The sequence below is a fragment of the Mobula hypostoma genome, chromosome 8, assembly GCF_963921235.1.
Source record: "Mobula hypostoma chromosome 8, sMobHyp1.1, whole genome shotgun sequence".
Taxonomy (NCBI): Eukaryota; Metazoa; Chordata; class Chondrichthyes; order Myliobatiformes; family Myliobatidae; genus Mobula; species Mobula hypostoma.
The window spans coordinates 153271836-153293850 of NC_086104.1; the positions used below are offsets into that span (position 1 = coordinate 153271836).

The following is a 22015-nucleotide window of genomic DNA, read 5'->3' on the forward strand; positions in this document are numbered from 1 at the left end:
TGTAGTAGGAGGATTCATCTCTTTCCAATTCAATAAAATGGATCTTCTAGCCATTAATGTAACAAACACGATCATCTGTCGAGCTGAGGAGGATAAATAACTATGCTCCATCACTGGTAAACCAAAAATAGGATGAGGTTGTAAATCAATATGCAAAACTGTTGAAGTAATATCAAAAACAACAGGAATTCTGCAGATGCTGGAAATTCAAGCAACATACATCAAAGTTGCTGGTGAACGCAGCAGGCCAAGCAGCATCTATAGGAAGAGGTGCAGTCGACGTTTCAGGCCAAGACCCTTCGTCACACAACGAAGGGTCTCGGCCTGAAACGTCGACTGCACCTCTTCCTAGAGATGCTGCTTGGCCTGCTGCGTTCACCAGCAACTTTGATGTATGTTGAAGTAATATCAAAAATGTCTTTCCAAAAGAGGGCAAGACCAGAACATATGAGTCGAAGAAGCCACCTCAGAATGACATCTATCACAAACAGGACTTATGCGAGAGTAAAAACGAGCTAGTTTAGCTTTAGACATGTGGGCCCTATGCACCACCTTAAATTGTATCAACATATGTTTAGCACATATAGAGGAAAAGTTAACTAATTGAAAAACTTTCTCCCATTTCTCCATAGGTAAGAGAAGTTGAAGTTCCCTTTCTCATTCATTCTTAATTTTATCAGGTATACCTGGCTGTATTTTCATAATCATATCATAAACAGTTGCTATCAAACCCTTCTGATAAGGGTTTAAACCTAAAAATTTTTTCGTGATATCAATTGGATATGAAGTTGGAAAAGTAGGTAGCATAGTATTTAAAAAGTTTCTAATTTGTAAGTATCTAAAAAAAAAAAATGGGATCTGGGTCATTGGTGTTTCCATAACAGTTATATTTGACTAGTCAGTATTATTGGCCCTGAGTTGAACCCTCGAACCTGGAGGCCCAGTGGACCACTCTTTGCCTGGCCTCTACCCTTTGACTTGTTTAACACGGGGAACCCTACCAAGAGCCATAGTATAAAGCCCTGATGGTAGCCAATATAGCTCTCCGAGTCACTGAGGCACGGCAAGCCTCCAAACCACAACAAGTTTGTGGTACTCTTAGAGGCATGCCCAGTAATTCCATTCTTGTTTACTTACCACTGTTGGATCCTGGTGTTCTTTCGATACAGAGGTTCAAAAGTCAGAACGAGGCATAAAACTTGTTGCTTATGGCTGTTTTATTAAGGGTTACAAGAACAAAGAATGAGTAAAGAAGAATTGAGACTGAAAGAAATCGTGGTTGGCTTTTACAAGGAAACTAGCTCATACTAGAGGATAATAACACTCCAGTGATAACAATTCACCTATAAAATAGCCAGATTCAAGTGACGAGACACCCACAACAGGAAAACTGAAAAGCTTCTAGAAAATGTTTCATCACCGTACGAGAAGACATCATTAGTGTGCTGTTAATTGTGGAGTGGTCTCCGAATGCTTGGCCCTAGCTGAATGAAAAGTCTATAAGGGCCAAGCATTTGGTGGCCACTCCACAATTAACAGTGCACTAATGATGTCTCCTTGCATGGTGATGAAACATTTGCCAGTAAATTGCCAAAATTGGGAGAGCAACTCAACCCAACTGTCATCTGCCCAAGCTGCACATCTTCCAAATTATTTCGAATTTCTAGAAAAATACAGAAATAGCTACACTACAATTACTGGAAAATTCACTGAATGATCACAAGTATGTAAGTAATTATATAAAATACAAGCAAGCATCGGAAAGTTAAATTTCAAGTAAAATAACAATTCTGCACCCTAATCCAACAGCTGGGTCATGAGGTGGAGATACATCTCTACCAAAGGAGGTGTAAGGCGCTCCTTCCCTCCGCTAGCCTGCGGGTCACCCTTGGGCAAGGTGCAGCACCTGTTTAACCCCCTAATCAGGGTCACATGAAGCCATAAGAGCAAGTCCTGGTTATGCGACCAGTGATGCCAGGCATACAGTCTCTGAAAAGTATTAAGAATCGCTGGAGTCACCCATCTTGTAACCAAAAGAAGGCAATGGCAAACCACTTCTGTAGAAAAATTTGCCAAGAACAATCGTGGTGATAGAAAGACCAGGATCGCTCATGTCATATAATATGGCACATAATGAATGAATCCAACAGCTCCTACCTGCCTACATTCAGTAGTTAATTAACCATAAATTCCTTGGTTCTTTCTGGTTTTCATAGTACCAAAGACCCAGGCTCAGTCCTGACCTTGAATGCTGTCTGTGTGGAGTTTACATGTTCTCCCTGTGATTGTGAGGGTTTTTGAGTGCTCCATTTCCTCCTACATTCCAAAGGCATGTAAGTTAGTAGGTTAACTGGCCACGCTTGTGTATGAATGAGTGGGTTGAAATCTGGCAGGAGTTGTTGAAATTTGGGGAGAATAAAATAAAGGACATTGAAGCAGAATTAGTCGACTGGGTGGTTGATCTGTGTGGACTTGGTGGACTAAAGGTTAACGTATGAGGAGTGTTTGATGGTTCTGTACTTACTGGCGTTTAGAGGAATGTGGGGAGATCTCATTAAAACCTACTGAATGTTGGAAGGTCTAAATAAAGTGGACGTGGAGAGTCTATTATGGGGGAGTCTAGGACCAGAGTGGGCTGCCTCAGAATACAAGCATGTCCCTCTAGAACAGAGATGGAGAGGAATTTCTTTAGCCAGAGGGTGGTGAATCTGTGGAACACATTGCCACAGACAGCTGTGGAGGTCAAGTCATTGGGTATATTTAAAGTGGAGATTGATAGGTCCTTGATTAGATTAGATTATGAGAACACTCAGTCCTCTTTTTATTGTCACTTAGAAATGCATACATGCATTAAGAAATGATACAATGTTTCTTTGGAGTGATATCACAGAAAACAGGACAAACCAAAGACTAACACTGACAGAACCACATAATTAAAATATATAGTTACAGCAGTGCAAAGCAATACCATAATTTGATGAAGAACAAACCATGGGCACGGTAAATAAAGTCTCAAAAGTCCCCGAGTCCCCGATAGCAGGCAGCAAAAGGGAGAAGCTCCCTGCCATAAACCTCCAGGCACCGTCAACTTGCCGATGCCTTGGAAGCAGCCGACCACAGCCGACACTGAGTCCATCCGTTCGAAAACTTCGAGCTTCCGACCAGCCCTCCGATACAGCCTCCCGAGCGCCATCCTCAGCCGAGCACCTTCAACCTCTCCCCGGCCGCTGAAACACGCAAAGCCGAGGATTTCGGGGCCTTCTGCTCTGGAGATTCCCGTTACCACACAGTAGCAGTGGCAGTGAAGAGGGCATTTCAGAAGTTTTTCCAGATGTTCCTCTGTACTCTCACGTCCGTCTCCATCAAATCAGAATTGTGCACGGTCCCCTACTTGACAGATAACAGACATCTCCACCGAAGTGGCCGGGCACGCTGCGGTCGCGCCGCCATCTTCTCCTCCCTCCTTAGTATGGGCATTCAAAGGTTATGGGGGGGAAGGCAGGAGATAGGATTGTGAAAGACAATGAATCAGCCATGATGGAATGGCAGAGCTGACTTGATGGGCCTAATGGTCTAATTCTGCTCTTATGTCTTATGGACATGTTTCTGGGCTGGTATCTATTCATAACTCAATGACTCTATGAAACCAGAGGACCCCCATGCAGGCAAGGACGGACAGACAAACACCACACAGTTTCAGAGGACCCGATCAAAGCGGGGTCACAGAGAAGCACTTGCTGTATCTCTGCACCACCACAGCTTCAGCAACATCGATTCTATATCGACCCACTTCCTGTTGCCACTCGAACATAGATTTCATTTTCCTGTCGTATCGCTCGCAGTTCCTCTTGAGCTGAGGAGGAGCAGGTGCAGAAATCAGAGGTGCAAAGGGTCTTGGGGAGTCCTGGTGCAAGATTCCCTGAAGATTAACTTGCAGGTTGAGTTGCGAGGAAGACACGTGCAATGTTAGCATGCATTTCCAGAAAACTAGAATATAAAAACAAGGATGTAATGCTGAGGCTTTATGAAGCACTGTTCAGACCACATCTGGAGTACTGTGAGCGGTTTTGGGCCATTTCTAAGAAGGATGTGGTGGCGTTCGAGAGGGTCCAGAGATGGTTCATGACAATGATCCTGGGAATGAAAGAGTTAACATATGAATAGCATTTAATAGCTCTGGGCCTGTACTTGCTGGAACTTTGAAGAATGAGGGGGGAATCTAATCGAAACCTATCGAATATTGAAAGGCTTAGATAGAGTGGACAGCAGCTCACCACAGCCCTCTGAACTGGGCTGATGAAAGCTGATTGGCCTTATGGCTTCTGGTTTCACCACATGACTACATACATCTTCCAGGTGAAGATCCTTCACCTGGAAGGTCTCTGGAGCTTCTGTAGCTCTGGGTTTTTATGGAATGGGGATGCTAGCCCCATGCCCAACCCTCCTCCTTTCGCAGCCGGGCATGGGACCGTCCATGGCAGAGTTTTGATTTGAACTGTTTCTGTTTATTTTTTTTTAATCTCAGTGGGAAACCAACAGCAACCTCTACTGACCCCCAGATTCTGGCTATGATGTCTTTCATGCCCCAAGACTTGACCTTTTTTATTAATACCAGGAAAGTTATAGGATTTCCTGTATCAATCCTGCTTTGGACAGCCTATTGACAATAAGGAAAGTACCATGTAATATAAAACCACTGGAAACCCACCAAGAGCACCAACATTGTACATGAAGGGCCAACACAGCTGGGGAAGGTCAACCTGAAGAGTTTGGGTCAGGGTTCTAGAATAAGGATAAACGGGTCAATTATGAGGACTTGAAACTGGTTAAAAAAAGGGGGAGGCCTCAAGGGCAAAACATTTTGAATGCCGTAGTAAAAGAAGTCTTAATTACAACTGATGATGGAAGACTAAAAGTTGCGAAGAAATTAAATCAGATATGAGGAATAGTAATTAGTTAGTAAAATAGAACAGAAAGGGCAGTACATGTGTGGTCCATTTATTGCTTAGCACAGAGAGTATAAGGAATGAACTGAAAGAAATGCAATTACAAATTCAGCTTACTACAGGGATGTGTCTGCCTGGTGGTCAAGGTCACGAGTTCTGCAGGAAGAAGGAAAAAGTCATAGTGATGGAGAGGTAGACCTGTACGACATAATCACCCAAGTTCATTATCCTGTTCCTGCTTTCTCTCCAAGTTTTTCTTCAGGCTTTACAGCGTCAGCGGTCGGGGTTCAGTTCCCACTGCTGTCTGTAAAGAGATTGTATATTCTCCCCGTGAATATGTAGCTTTTCTCCAGGTGTTCCGGCTTCCTCGCACATTCCAAATACATATGAGTTGGTAGGTTATTTGGTTATTTGGTCATTTGGGTTATTGGGCTGGAAGGGCCTGTTACCCTGATGTATCGCTAAATAAATAAGAACAAAACATCTATCAATCTCTTTAAACATTAATATGACATCTAACTCTCACCTGAATTTGTTTAATAATTTAGTCTCAAATGCTTTCTGGGAATTCCACAGGTTTGCCACTTTCAGGGTAAAGAAATTTCTCCTCATCTCAGTCCTAATTATCCTCTGCCATATTCTGTGTCTGGAATCCTTGGTTCTGGGCTCTCCAGCCATCTGGAACATCTTCACTCTGTGTAGTCCTGTTAGAATCTTTTTTGTTTGATGATATTCCTGCTTACTCTTTAGTAGTCCAGTGAACATGGTCCTAATCACCTCAGTCTCTCTTCATATGTCAGTTCTACCATTCCAGGAATCATTCTGGTCACTATGTGTGACACTTATCTATGGTAAGGACATTTTTCCTCTGATAAGGAGACAACACTCCAGAAGAACATCCTTGCTCTTGCACTTAAATCCTTTTACAGGGAAGACCAACAGATCATCTGTCCTAGAAGTCTTTTTTTTTATGTTCAAGGGTTCCATTTAATGTCAGAGAATGTATACAATATACAACCTGAAATTCTTACTCTCCGCAGACATAGACATAGACATACTTTATTGATCCCGAGGGAAATTGAGTTTCGTTACAGCTGCACCAACCAAGAATAGAGCAAAAATATAGCAATACAAAAACCACAAACAATCAAACAACAATATGCAAACTATGCCAGAGGGAAATAAGTCCAGGACCAGCCCATTGACTCAGGGTGTCTGACCCTCCATGGGAGGAGCTGCAAAGTTCGATGGCCACAGGCAGGAACAACCTCCCATGACGCCCAGTGTTGTATCTCGGTGGAATATGGCCGGAGTCCAACTGCAAAAAGTTCAATATCTGGGCTACAAACACGTTCCTTGAACGTAATATGACCAGGATTGCACCATCCATTGTTAACTAGAACAGCAAGCCCCCCAACTCCTTTATGCTTACCGCTCTCAGTGCACTTCCGGTCAGCCCAAATGGTCTGGAAGCCCTCTGTGGAAAAGTTTTGGTCGGGTATGTCCTCATGCAGCCACGTTTCAGTAAAACACATAACACTGCTCTCCCAAAATGTTCTGACTCCTGGCTAGCGCCGTCAACGCGTCCATTTTATTACCCACCGAACTCCTCTTCTCCATAAGTCTCTGTTGTCTTGACCCGGTCCTCTTTCCTCGCCTTTTAGATCCCCCTCTGCATCCTCTGTGTGTTTTCCTCCAGATTTCAGCTGGGGTGTCCGCTGCTCTGTTCGCTAAACCGACCAGCATAAGCGCAATCAGCTGGTCCCTGGAATAAACAATGCGGCCATCCTGCTGCCCTGCTAATGAGACGTGTCCGAATGTAACTACTTCCAGCACTAAAAACCCAAATAAAACTCTCCCTACCAGCATGTTAGAGAGGGTGCAGCTTCGACGTGTTACCATGAAAAAAAAATACAACAAATAATGTAAGTTAAAAAAGTAAGAAGAAAAAAGTAAGAAAACTAGTTGGACATCCATGAAACAGAAGAAAACCCCCAAAGAATGAATGACAGGAAAACACTAGAACCCCAAATGCCCACCCTTCGCCCCCTCCCATGCACAAGCAGGAGTAAAGCATCAACATTCCACCTCTCCCCCTTTTCCCCACCTGCCTGAGCTGAAGCATCAGCCCCCTTTCCGGAACGTCTGCCTGAAAGTAAGGTAAAGGCAGATTCAATACTAATTTTAAGTTATAATTTGATATATAAAAAGTGATTGAGCTATTCCAAAACCATGGAGAAAATTATTTAACCAACATACATCAAAGTTGCTGGTGAACGCAGCAGGCCAAGCAGCATCTCTAGGAAGAGGTGCAGTCGACGTTTCAGGCCGAGACCCTTCGTCAGGACTAACTGAAGGAAGAGTGAGTAAGGGATTTGAAAGCTGGAGGGGGAGGGGGAGATGCAAAATGATAGGAGAAGACAGGAGGGGGAGGGATGGAGCCAAGAGCTGGACAAGTGATAGGCAAAAGGGGATACGAGAGGATCATGGGACAGGAGGTCCGGGAAGAAAGACAAGGGGGGGGTGACCCAGAGGATGGGCAAGAGGTATATTCAGAGGGACAGAGGGAGAAAAATGAGAGTGAGAGAAAGAATATGTGCATAAAAATGAGTAACAGATGGGGTACGGGGGGGAGGTGGGGCCTTAGCGGAAGTTATAGAAGTCGATGTTCATGCCATCAGGTTGGAGGCTACCCAGACGGAATATAAGGTGTTGTTCCTCCAACCTGAGTGTGGCTTCATCTTTACAGTAGAGGAGGCCGTGGATAGACATGTCAGAATGGGAATGGGATGTGGAATTAAAATGTGTGGCCACTGGGAGATCCTGCTTTCTCTGGCGGACAGAGCGTAGATGTTCAGCAAAGCGGTCTCCCAGTCTGCGTCGGGTCTCACCAATATATAGAAGGCCACATCGGGAGAAAATTATTTGTTTCGAGTGTTACGTACCCCGTAACTGGGTTGCCAAACCAGCAGAAATGGATCACTCAGCTGGAGTCTGGATTACTAGAACTAAGAAAGTTTTATTAAAGAAACAAGCAACACAGTACTCTAATCAAAAGGATAATGAATGCAACAGTTCAGCAATGATAAACATACATGTACACAGAATTCAGATAACAGGATCAATCAAGCTCTATCGTTGTCTAGGGGTAAATGACCAGTTTCAAAGTTCACAAAGTTCAGTTCAGTTCGCAGTAATTGCTGCCGTGGCGATGGACAGTGGGGGGAAGGAGAGAGAGAGCAAAATGAATGAATATTCAAGGCTTCCACATAGACCTTTGCAGTCAGCTTTCGGGCGAGTCCTTTGTGATATCTTCTGAGGTCACCGACCGTGACCCCTCTGTCTCCAGATACGATCATTTCCCTGCGGTGAACCCGGCACCCAGGCAAGGGCGGACACACACCAGGTTCCCACCGATCGTACCTTTCCACCCTGTGCGTCTATGGCCCAGAACTTCCCACCGACTTGTGAGAGACGCACCGCTTCCAGGGTCTTGTTACCTCGGGTGTCGTGTGTGTGTCCTGCCTTAGCGAACCTGTCCCTTTTTATCCCCCTGCTGGGGTATCACCTGTCCATCACTTCAAACAGTTCAGGGTTCAAAGGGGGAGCTGATCTTGACAGCTCTCCTTCCCTCATTAACATCTCCGAATGCTGCTCCGTTGTTTTCCTTATCTCTCTCTCTCCTGAAGACAGGTGGCAGGCCAACTGCTGATTCCACTGGTGCCAGCCCAGGCCAGCTACATCTTAATCTATGTGTATTCTTGTCACACGAGATGCAGTGAAGAACGGGAGCCACATTGACCAGCAAACTGCCTCTTTACCCTTAAACTAATCACGTAACGATTTACAATGACCAATTAACCTACTGACTGGCTCAGCTTTGGGCTGTGGGAAGAAACCAAAGCACCTGGAGGAAACCCTTCCGCTCTTGGGAAGGGTGTACAAACTTCTACAGCGGACTTCAAATCACAGGACTAGGATGTTCCGACGAAGGCTATTCAACCTATTTAGGGTTATGATGGCTGCTGAGGGAGAAATCCTATTAGTCCCCATTCCCACTCTCCATATTTCCCTACACTCTTGCAACTTACTGGAACTCGCTCATACCTTCAATTTCCCCCTTTGATCTTTTTAATGTCATTAACTTAGTGGTAATTAACTGCAGCAAGTACACCTTCCAGCATGTATTTGGGATGTGGGAATGAACTGGAGCACCCGGGAAAAACCCGTACAGTCCACAGGTAGAAGGTGCAAACTCCAGACAGATGACACCCAGGTCAGGATTAGACCTGAACCCTGGAGCTTGATACAGCAGCACCATCGTTCTGGCTGTAAAACAGGGCCCCTTCAAATTCATCAACAGCTTCCTGCAGACAAATCAATTGGCCCCATTCCTCGCTCTTTAATTCCTGTCAGCTGCCTAATCATTCTCTGTCACAGATATCACATTGCCTAATCTACATATGTATCCTGACCTCTCTCTGTGCATCCGCTAACACCTCCAGACATGACACCTGCTACAGATCTGCATGCTTGTCATTGCTACTTCTGATCCAGTTCAGCAATTAAAAAAACGGAAACTGCAGAATAGATATTGCATTTCTAGCATTTGAATCATCTAAAACCAAGCAGGTGGAAAGTTAAAAGGAAGCTGGCTATTAAACTCTTTCAGACAATGAACATTTCTGATACGTATTATCTGCAGGGTTTTTTCAGATAATTGCGGTACATTCTAAAGCAGGCACAATTTCCTGTTCATGCAAATTATTGTGGGTTCTCTATATAGTTTTGGCCAGAACCTCATCAGAAAAGCTTAACACTGTTCTCCAACCATTGAGAGCAAATGTACAACTGGGCTTAAGACAGAGTAGCAGTGGCAAAATTGCAACTCTCCTTTGAGAGGATGTGATTATAAACTCCCCCGTTTCCAAGATATTTATACAGAAACTAAGGACTTTCCTACTATTTCTTCATGATCTCCTCAAGAGTCAGTGATTAAAATGATCTCAACTACCACAGTCTCAGACAGGAAATCAACTCACCCATGATGCTTCTACTGAAATGTACCTTATCTCACGCAAGCCGCAACCTGTCAATTCTTAACACCAGTTCTCACCTTGTGTCTCAGCTAAATATGGATCCTGAAACTAAACAATTCAATACATTTTACCTACCAGGACACCAGTGGATTAGAAATTCATTTCACCAGGTAGAAATGGAAACAATATTTTTTCCTCCTGTTTCACCAGTACATAAGAACACAACATACTGGTGCAATTCTAGTCTGCCATCATAGACAGCATCCTTACATCAGCCATTACTGTCTGGTGTGGTGCAGCATCTTCTCAAAATATACGGAAACTACAGCAAGCTCTCAGGTCTGCAGAAAAGCTCATTGGCTGTTTCTACCATCACTACAGACTTGCATGTGTCCCGGACAAAGGAACAGGCAGAAAGAAATCATTGCAGACACTCACAAAGTCCTTGGGGAGCTCAGCAGGCCGGGCAGCATCTAGGAAAAGAGTATAGTCAACATTTCAGGCCAAAACCCTTTGGCAGGACAGATATCATCTACCCTGAAAACTGCCTTTTCCAAAAGCTCCCTTCTGGAAAGCATTATAGAGCTATTAAAATAAGAACTACACGCCATCTTAAAAGTCTTTTTTCCCAGGCAGTTTATCTGATCCACCATTCTAGTAAGACACACACACACACACACACACACACACACTCCTCCATCTATTACTTCAGTCACTGTACTGCACTATAAACACTTTATATTCTTTATACCACTTTGTCTTCTCGCTGCTGCTATCAGGAAGAAGGTACAAGAGACTTGGGACTCGCAACACCAGGTTTAGAAACACTTACTACCCCTCAGCTATTAGGCTCTTGAACGAAAGTAGATAACTTCACTCAACTTCACTTGCACCATCGTTGAAATGTTCCCACAACCAATGGGCTCACTTTCAAGGACTCTTATTCTCATGTTCTTGATACTTATTGCCTATTTACTTTGTTGTTTCTTCTTTTTTGAATTTGTACAGTTTGTTGTCTTCTGCATTCTGGTTCAAACTCCTAGTTTGGCGGTCATTCATTGATTCTGTTATACAGTAGTTGCTATTCTATAGATTTGAATATGCCCACAAGAAAATGAATCTCGGGGTTGTATATGATGATATTGGGGTACTTTGATAACAAAATTTACTTTATACAGTTGTCTACATTGTAAATACATGCTGGTATTTATGTACTTATTCACACTTTTTTCCACATCCACACTTTAACCTCTAAATTTAGTTTTCATATAATTCTTTATTCTTTATAATTGTTTAATGTTGTTTTTGTTACATGTCATGCCAATACACTGCAGCAAATTCCTAATGCATGTAAATGTATATGGCATAAAGTTGACCCTTGATCCTCAATTCTCCAAGTGCTCAGGAGTATCATTGTATAACGGGTCGAGGTGAGGTAAGTTATCTGTGAGGAATAGAAACAGGAAGTATGTCTGTGAGGCCAGTATTTTGTACTGGGTGTCAGATATGGGAAGCCTAGAAGACTCGCAGCCTCCCGGAAGGCCACATCTGCACCAGGAACATCGAGCTGCAGCTTCTTAGAGACCGTGTTAGGGAACTGGAGCTGCAGCTCGATGACCTTTGTCTGGTCAGGAAAAGTGGGGAGGTGATAATGAAGCAACACACACAAAATGCTGGTGGAACGCAGCAGGCCAGGCAGCATCTATAGGAAGAAGTACAGTCGACGTTTCGGATTGAGACCCTTCGTTAGAACTAAAGAAAAAAACAGATAGTATGAGATTTGAAAATGGAGGGGGGGAGGGGGAGACCCAAAATGATAGGAGAAGACGGGAGGGGGAGGGATGAAGCCAAGAGCTGGACAGTTGATTGGCAAAAGGGATACAAGGCTGGAGAAGGGGGAGTATCTGTATCTGAAACGTGACTGTACTTCTTCCTATAGATGCTGCCTGGCCTGCTGCGTTCCACCGGCATTTTGTGTGTGTTGCTTGAATTTCCAGCATCTGCAGATTTTCTCATGTTTGAGGTGATAGTGAGGAGCTAGAGGCCTACCTGGGGGAAGCAACAGTGGCTGCACCTCTGGCACAGAGTCTGGCCCTGTGGCTCAAAAGGGTAGGGAAGGGAAGAAGACAGCAGTAACACGAGATTCTATAGTTAGGGGGTCTGACAGGCTATTCTGTGAACAGAGGAAAGAGACACAGATGGTAGTTTGCCTCCCAGGTGCCAGGGTCTGGGATGTTTTTGATTGTGTCCACGATATCCTGAAGTGGGAAGGTGAACAGCCAGAGGTCGAGGTACATATTGGTACCAATGACATAGGTAGGAAAAGGGAGGAGGTCCTGAAAACAGACTACAGGGAGTTAGGAAGGAAGTTGAGAAGCAGGACCTCAAAGATAGTAATCCCGGGATTACTGCCTGTGCCACACGACAGTGGGTATAGGAATAGAGTGCTGTGGAAGATGAATTAGTGGCTGAGGGATTGGAGCAGGGGGCAGTGATTCGGACTTCTGGATCATTGGGACCTCTTTTGGGGCAGGCGTGACCTGTACAAAAAGGATGGGTTGCACTTGAATCTGAGGGGGACCAATATCCCAGCAGGAAGTTTTGCTAAGGCTTTTGGGGAGAGTTTAAACAAGAATTGCTGGGGCGTGGAAACCGAACAGAAGAGACGGAGGAAGGAGCGGTTGGCTCACAAATAGAGAAAGCTTGTAGGCAGTGTGGGAGGGAGGATAGGCAGGTGATAGAGAAGGGATGCGCTCAGACGGATGGTTTGAGGTGTGTCTATTTTAATGCAAGAAGCATCATGAACAAAGTGGATGAGCTTAGAGCGTGGATCAGTACTTGGAGGTATGATGTTGTGGCCATTACAGAGACTCGGATGGCTCAGGGGCAGGAATGGTTACTTTGAGTGCCAGGCTTTAGATGTTTCAGAAAGGACAGGGAGGGTGGCAATAGAGGTGGGGGCATAGCACTGCTGATCAGAGATAGTGTCACGGCTGCAGAAAAGGAGGAAGTCATGGAGGGATTGCCTACTGAGTCTCTGCGGGTCAAAGTTAGAAACAGGAATGGGTCAATAACTCTACTGGGTGCTTTTTATAGACCACCCACTGATAACAGGGATATCAAGGAGCAGATAGAGTGACAGATTCTGGAAAGGTGTAACAATAACAGGGTTGACGTGGGAGATTTTAATTTCCCAAATATTGATTGGCATCTCCCTAGAGCAAGGGGTTTAGATGGGGTGGAGTTTGTTAGGTGTGTTCAGGAAAGTTTCCTGACACAGTATGTCGATAAGCCTACAAGAGGAGAGGCTGTACTTGATCTGGTATTGGGAAATGAACCTGGTCAGGTGTCAGATCTCTCAGTAGAAGAGCATTTTGGAGATAGTGACTACAATTCTATCTACTTTACCATAGTATTAGAGAGGGATAGGAACAGACAGGTTAGGAAAGTGTTTAATTGGAGTAAGGGGAAATATGAATCTATCAGGCAGGAACTAGGAAGCATTAATTGGGAACAGATGTTCTCAGGGAAATATACGTCAGAAATGTGACAAATGTTCAGGGGATATTTGTGTACGTTCTGCATAGGTACGCTCCAATGAGACAGGGAAAGGATGGTAGGGTACAGGACCCGTGGTGTACAAAGGCTGTTGAGAACCTAGTCAAGAAGATAAGAAAAGCTTATGAAAGGTTCAAAAAACCAGGTAATGATAGAGATCTAGAAGATTATAAGGCTAGCAGGAAGGAGTTTAAGAATGAAATTAGGAGAGCCAGAAGGGGCCATGAGAAGGCCTTGGCGGGCAGGATTAAGGAAAACCCCAAGGCATTCTACAAGTATGTGAAGAGCAAGAGGATAAGACATGAGAGAATAGGACCAATCAAGTGTGACAGTGGAAAAGTGCGTATGGAACCAGAGGGGACAGCAGAGATACTTAATGAATACTTTGCTTCAGTATTCACTATGGAAAAGGATCTTGGCGATTGTAGGGATGACTTACAGAGAATTGAAAAGCTTGAGCATATAGACATTAAGAAAGAGGATGTGATGGAACTTTTGGAAAGCATCAAGTTGGATAAGATAGGAACAGACAAGGTGTACCCCAGGCTACTGTGGGAGGCAAAGGAGGAGATTGCTGAGCCTCTGGCAATGATCTGTGCATCATCAACGGGGACAGGAGAGGTTCCAGAGGATTAGAAGGTTGCAGATGTTGTTCCCTTATTCAAGAAAAGGAGTAGAGATAGCCCAGGAAATTATAGTCCACTGAGTCTGACTTCAGTGGTTGGTAAGTTGACGGAAAAGATCCTGAGAGGCAGGATTTATGAACATTTGGAGAGGCATGATATGATTAGGAATAGTCAGCATGGCTTTGTCAAAGGCAGGTCGTGCCTTACGAGCCTGATCGAATTTATTGAGGATGTGACTAAACACGTTGATGAAGGTAGAGCAGTAGATGTAGTGTATATGGATTTCAGCAAGGCATTTGATAAGGGACCCCATGCAAGGCTTATTGAGAAAGTAAGGAAGCATGGGATCCAAGGTGACATTGCTTTGTGGATCCAGAATTGGCTTGTCCACAGAAGGCAAAGAGTGGTTGTAGATGGGTCATATTCTGCATGGAGGTTGGTGACCAGTGGTGTGCCTCAGGGATCTGTTCTGAGACTCCTTCTCTTCGTCATTTTTATAAATGACCTGAATGAGGAAGTGGAGGGATTGGTTACTAAATTTGCTGATGACACAGAGGTTGGGGGTGTTGTGGATAGTGTGAAGGGTCTGTCAGAGGTTACAGCAGGACATCGATGAGGATGCAAAACTGGGCTGAGAAGTGGCAGATGGAGTTCAACCTATATAAGTGTGAGGTGGTTCATTTTGGTTGGGCAAATATGATGGCAGAATATAGTATTAATGGTAAGACTCTTGGCAGTGTGGAGGATCAGAGGGATCTTGGGGTCCGAGTCCATCGGACACTCAAAGCTGCTACGCAGGTTGATTCTGTGGTTAAGAAGGCATACGGTGCATTGGCCTTCATCAATTGTGGGACTGAGTTCAAGAGCCGAGAGGTAATGTTACAGCTGTATAGGACCCTGGTCAGACCCCACTTGGAGTACTGTGCTCAGTTCTGGTCACCTCACTACAAGAAGGATGTGGAAACTATAGAAAGGGTGCAGAGGAGATTCACAAGGATGTTGCCTGGATTGGGGAGCATGCCTTATGAAAACAGGTTGAGTGAACTCGGCCTTTTCTCCTTGGAGCGGCAGAGGATGAGAGGTGACCTGATAGAGGTGTACAAGATGCTGAGAGGCATTGATCATGTGGATAGTCAGAGGCTTTTCCCAGGGCTGAAATGGCTAACACGAAAGGACACAGTTTTAAGGTGCTTGGAAGCAGGTACAGAGGAGATGTCAGGAGTAAGTTTTTTATGCAGAGAGTGGTGAGTGCGTGGAATGGGTTGCCGGCAACGGCGGTGGAGGCGGATACAATAGGGTCTTTTAAGAGACTCTTGGATAGGTACATGGAGCTTAGAAAAATGGAGGGCTGTGGGTAACCCTAGGTAATTTCTAAAGTAAGTACATGTTTGGCACAGCATTGTGGGCCGAAGGGCCTGTATTGTGCTGTAGGTTTTCTATGTTTCTAACTGGATTTGGAATTTAATACTGACAAGTGTGAGGTTTTGTGCTTTGGTAGAACCAGCCAATGTAGGTCTTACACGGTGAATAGTGGGGCACCGAGGAGTGAGGTAGAACAATGGGTTCTTGGAATACAGGTCCATAATTCGTTGAAAGTGGCATCAAAGGTAGATAGGGTTGTAAAGAAAGCTTTTGGCACATTGGCCTTCATAAATCAATGTATTGAGTATAGGAGATAGGATGTTATCTGGAAGTTGTATAAGATGTTGCTGAGGCCTAATTTGGAGTATTGTGTGTAGATTTGGTCACCTACTTACAGGAAAGATGTAAACAAGGTTGAAAGAGAAGTTAGATAGATACATGTATGGTAGGAGTATGGAGGACTATGGTCCCAGTGCAGGTCAATAGGAGTTGGCAGTTTAAATGGTTTTGGCATGGACTAGATGGGCCAAAGGGCCTGTTTCTGTGCTGTACTTCTCTATAACTCTAACAGCACAGAGAGAGGAGCAACCTAAATCTTTCCTGGTCATTATGCTTTAGTACATTAATTTATCAGAGGTAGTCTTCACTAACTTTTAATATAAGTTGTCAATTCACCTTTTTACCATAAGCAGATAATTTCTGCGTGAAAAACCTACAAAAAGTAGTGGATACAGCCCAGCCTGTCCCAGGAAAAGCCCTCCCCATCATTGAGAACATCTAGAAGGAGCCTGCCACAAGAATCCAGTATCCATCACCAAACATCTCCACCATCCAGACCATGCAACACTCGGGCCCCACAGGGAAGATATTGACTCCCTTTCTGTTTACCCTGTATACCTCGGACTTCAGATACAATGCTGAGTCATGCCATCTGCAAAAATTCTCTCATGACTTAGCAACAGTTAGGTGTATAAGAGAGGATGGGAGGATGAATGCAGGGCCCTGGAGGAGGACTTTGTCAAATGGTGCAAGCTGAATCATCTGCAGCTCAACATCAGTAAGACAAAGGAGATGGTGATGGACTTTAGGAAGACTAAGCCTGCTCCCTGTTACTATTGATGGGGAGGATGTGGATGTGGTGAGGACTTACAAGTACATGGGAGTGCACCTGGATGACAGACTTGAGTGGAGCACCAACACAGAGGCTGTGTACAAGAAGGGCCAGAGATTCCTCTACTTTCTGAGGAGACTGAGGTCCTTTGAAATATGCAGGCCTCTCCTTCACATGTTCTACCAGTCTGTCGTTACCAGTACGATCTTCTGTGCAGTGGTGTGCTGGAGCAATGGCATCAACATGGGTGATGCCCACAGGGTCAATAAACTGATTAGAAAGGCTGGCTCTGTTATAAGAGTCAAACAGACACGATGGAGGCTGTGGTAGAACAAAGGGCCCTACAGAAAATCCTGGGAATTCTGGACAATGTTTCTCACCCTCTGCATGCCACCTTAACTGAACAGGGGAGCACTATTCGTAACAGTCTAGGACAACTGCGCTGCTCCAAATAGCGCTATATGAGGTCATTTTTACCCTCTGCCATTAGGCTCTATAATAAGCAACCTATAGTTGGGGAAGTGATGACCCCCCCCCCCGTTAGATTGTTTGAGGTAACTTACTTTTTATTCTTTCTACTTCTCTTCTAATATTCATATCTAGGCACTTGTAATGCTACTGTGACACTACAATGTCCTCTGGGATCAATAAAATATCTATCTATGCTCTTTCCTCACTGTTGTCATTGGAAAGAAGGTACAAAAACGTTCAGGAACAGTTATTACCCCTCAACCATCAGACTCCTGAACCAGCGTGGATAACTTCACTCACCTCAATGCTCAACACAACCTAAAGACTTGCTTTTAAGGGCTCTGCAAATCAAAATTATTTACAATTGTTATTATTATATATTTGCACTATTTGTCTTTTATACATTGGTCATTTGTCAATGATTCATCTGTATTTCTTTGTTCTACTGTGAACGCTCATGAAAAACTGAATCTCAGGGTAGTATGTGGTGACATATACGTATCTTGATAATAAGTATACTTTGAAGTTAAAGAAATCAAACATGGAAATATGACTAAAATACTGGATTTTGGAGCTCTTGTTAAGTCACATAAAAATTGGTAATATGTAACCAATGGTCCATTTCTCTTGCCACAGGACACCACCCTCTTCTCTTTTGGACAGCAGACATTCACCGAAGAGTTAAAAGTAACAAGCAGTAAAGAATCTCTGCCCATTTTTTTCAATTCTAAGGAAGCATATGCTGGTATGTATTTGCATCTTACCAGTTCTTAGTTTTTTATTGTGAATATTTTTCATGCTTCTTGTTCTTCCCAGCCACCTCTAATTATTTCTCTTTTCTCTCTGCATGTAAAAGAATCCAACCCTCCCGTGAACATCACTTCAATACCTCAGCCAGTACTTTTCCCTGACAATCAGGATACTTCAGTGAGAGGCACTTCCAGGGATTATGTAGATGATGTTTGCAAAGAAGATGTGTCTACTGATACGCCAAAAACCAGCCAGATGCGGGACTCAGAAAAACCAAAACTGTTACTTTGTGATTGTCAGGAAGCAAAGCAGCCATCTCCAGTAGCCGATAGGGAGATTTGGAACCCAACTATGGATAGTCAGATGGGTTTGCACATAGGCCAACAACAAGAATGCACAGTAATTGGAAAGAAAGATCCAGTCAATTGCAGTTACAATAATGCTGATAAAAACGTTGAAAGAATGGAACTGAGTGACTTGCCTCAAGAACAGGAGGAAGAAGAGAAAGAAGAAACCACAGATGTCATCACTGGAAAGTAAGGAAACTAAAACTCAAGCTACCTTATTTACTTATTGGTCTAACATCCTGGCCAAGGTGATACCTGGCAATGCTGGATAATTGCGTATCAACATAAAGTTATATAGTTACCTATTATCATTAAGCAATGCAACACAGCCAAAATGCTAGAGGAATTCAGCAAGTCAGGCAGCATCTAAGGAGGGAAATAAACAGTTAACGTTTTGGGCAAAGACCTTTCATCGGGAATATATGTTTTGATGAAGGGTCTTAGCCCAAAACGTCGACTGTTTATTCCTGTCCATAGTAGCCACATGACTTCAAATTTAATTAACATTCAACCAAACATTAAAATAGCCAAACGAAACAGTGTTCCTCTGAGGCCAAGGTGCAAAAACATTACCAGCAACACATAGCACACTGTAAATAGCACATATGGCTACAATTTCAGAAAAGCATGCAATCACAAAGAAAAAAAATTATGTAACCCAATGTAGCATGACTACATTGTCCCGTCCAGCTTGTTCTTCCACTGAGTGAACACTGGAAAAGCAGCACTGAGCAAAAGCCAAAGTGAGGGACTGAGCAAACTCTGGAGAGCAGCACCGACAGGAGGGGCCAGCCCCCAGCCTAGCATAATTCCAACACGCACAGCAGAAGCTCTTGCTTTCTTCCCCCGCCGGCTATATCCAAGGCGACCCTGCGGATGGGGCCTAGTCCTCGCCACAACCGTCACAATGCAGCTTCCCTGCTATCAGTCATAGTCATAGTCATTCTTTATTGATCCTGGGGGAAATTGGTTTTCATTACAGTTGCACCATAAATAATTAAATAGTAATAAAACCATAAATAGTTAAAGAGTAATATGTAAATTATGCCAGGAAATAAGTCCAGGACTAGCCTATTGGATCGAGGTGTCTGACCCTCCGAGGGAGGAGTTGTAAAGTTTGATGGCCACAGGCAGGAATGACCTCCTATGACGCTCTGTGTTGCATCTCGGTGGAATGAGTCTCTGGCTAAATGTACTCCTGTGCCCACCCAGTACATTATGTAGTGGATGGGAGACACTGTCCAAGATGGCATGCAACTTGGACAGTGTCCTCTTTTCAGACACCACCGTCAGAGAGTCCAGTTCCAATTAGCGAACGTCAGGCTTGCCAATAAACCAGTGAACCAGACTTGCAGTATTCTACATTACCAATGTCAATGTCACAGAGTTTTGTGATCCTAATGAAAACATCCAAGGTAATTACTCAGTCGTTTGTTAGATTGTGCACCATCTCAGCACAACAGTACACAACAATACAGGCGATTACAGAACAATGATACACAATAAGTACAGCTCCTTGTTGAGTTTCTCCAGCATTTTGTGTGTATTGCTCAAGATTTCCAGTTTCTACAGAATCTCTTGTGTTTACTATTATGCAATGAGCTGAGTAAATTACAGGTTGGGTAACTCACTATATGTATTGGGCGGCATGGGTCATATCACGTACATTATAATCACCAAGTGAGGACATATTCATTTAATATAGAACATACCGTAGAAGAGTACCAATTAGGAGGAAACTATTTAGCCCACTGGGTTTGCTCCAACTCTCTGCAAGATCAATTTCCCAAAGTAACTTGAATTTATGGGGTGGTACGGTAGCGGGCACGTGGCCAAGTGGTTAAGGCATTCGTCTAGTGACCTGAAGGTCGCTAGTTCGAGCCTCAGCTGTGGCAGCGTGTTTGTGCCCTTGAGCAAGGCACTTAATCACACATTGCTCTAGTCTGTGTGAGGAGTGGCGCCCCACACAGACTTCCAATCTGCGCCTTGTAAGGCATGAAAATGCCTGATGCAGGCCTCTTATGGTCTGAGTTGACGTTCCCTCCCCACAGTAGTGTAGCAGTTAGGATAATACAATTACAGCGCCAGCAACCCAGGTTCAGTTCTCACCACTCTAAGGAGTTTGTACATTCTCCACATGACTATGTGGGTTTCCTCCGGGTGCTCCAGTTTGCTCCCACATTCCAAAGACATCTGGGTTAGCAAGTTATTGATCACATGGGTGTAATTGGGCTCAAAGGGCCAGAAGGGTCTATTGTTATATGGTATTTCTTAAACAAATATTTATCCAATTCTCCTCTAAAGGCTTAACTGGATCTATTTCCATTACCCGAGCTGGTTCTGGATTCTAAACCCCAACCACTTATTGTAGAAGAGTTTCTTCTTGTGGTTCTGGTTCTTTTGTCTGTCACGTTTAAAAATAGAAGTACTTATTCCTCAGACAAATGACACAACAATACACCCAGAATCATAACTTCCACCCAGTGTTTCAAGCTCCTCCATCACCTGACTGCTGGTTAAAGTCACCATCTCCTTTATTAGCATTCTTTGATCCACTGACAAGATGAGGCACAGGCACGTGTGGTTATAAGAGCAAATCAGAGCAGGTGAATGACTCATCTCCTGACTTTCCAAAGCTTTTTTAACCATTCAGGAAAAAAAGGTTCAATTGATTGGCACCCGTTCCACTATTTCAAATTCAAATTCATCCATCAATGTTCCACAATGACTGCAGTGTGCATGTTCTACAAAATATGCTGCAACAACTCACCAAGGCTGTGTGTATGAAGGTACACAGTAGGTCTGCAGAGTCTGTCACCTAAACCATAAATTAGTGCACCTGCAAGATCTCCCTGTCACAAGTCTCACATCAACGTGACTTGGAAATATAATGCTATTCCTCCAGGATTATCTGGGCCAGATTTGGAATTCACAACCTAATAGCAATAGTACCACATGATGAAAATGGCTTAATGTTGCCAGTGGAGCATAGGCCATTGATGACCTCTCATCTCCATCATCCAAAGATGATGGTCTGGTTGGAGTTCATCATTATTTCTGTAATCCATTGTAACCACTATACAGGGGATTGGCCTGTACACCAGCTTCATCAGAGCCCTATTGGCCAGCCTTAACTGTTTCCACCTCTCTCGACGGGAATGTAGATTTGGACTTTGAGAAGCAAACTTGCAAGTTAGCACTCCAATTCTTATATCACACAAAAGGAGTACTCTGTATCTCACCACCATTCTGGGCCCTAAACAGTTCTTCCAGGTGAAGCAGTGTTTCACCTGTGAGTCGCTTGGGGTCAATTACTGTATCCAGTGCTCCCAGTGCAGCCTCCTCTACATTGGTGAGATCCAAGTCAAATTGGGGGACCACTTTGTCAAGTACCTTTGGTCTGTCCACCATAACAGCCAGGATCTCCCAGTAGCCAATCACTTTAATTCCACTTCCCATTTCCATTCTATCATGTCTTCCCACGCTACCATGATGTGGCCAAACACAGGTCGAAGGAAAAGCATTTCATACTTTGTCTGGGTAGTTTCCAACCTGAGGGCATGCACATCAATTTCTCTAACTTCTGGTAACCACTCCTCTTGTTGTCCCCCTCACTTTGATTTTCATCAATCTGGTGGCCCTCTCACGCCTTTCCTCCCCCTCCTCTGCCCTTGTGGCCTGCCCATCACCTCCCTCTGGTTCTCTGCTTTCTTCCTTTCTCCCATGGTCCACTGTCCTCTGTGGTGGGGCAGACTCGATGGGCTGAATGGCCTAACTCTGTTCCTATATCTTATGGTCTATATGG

The 22015-nt window shown here is 44.1% G+C and overlaps 1 protein-coding gene across 2 annotated transcripts in view; it reads left to right on the top strand.

Moving 5' to 3' along the window:
* The window catches only part of LOC134351070 (PH and SEC7 domain-containing protein 2-like), an 86348-nt gene that overhangs the window by 22372 nt on the left and 41961 nt on the right, over nucleotides 1-22015 (top strand). For both annotated transcript variants that reach the window (XM_063057110.1, XM_063057111.1), the window contains exons 3-4: nucleotides 17750-17858; nucleotides 17970-18399. In XM_063057110.1, the coding sequence (XP_062913180.1) occupies nucleotides 17750-17858; nucleotides 17970-18399 (539 nt within the window). The remainder of the gene's footprint in view (nucleotides 1-17749; nucleotides 17859-17969; nucleotides 18400-22015) is intronic.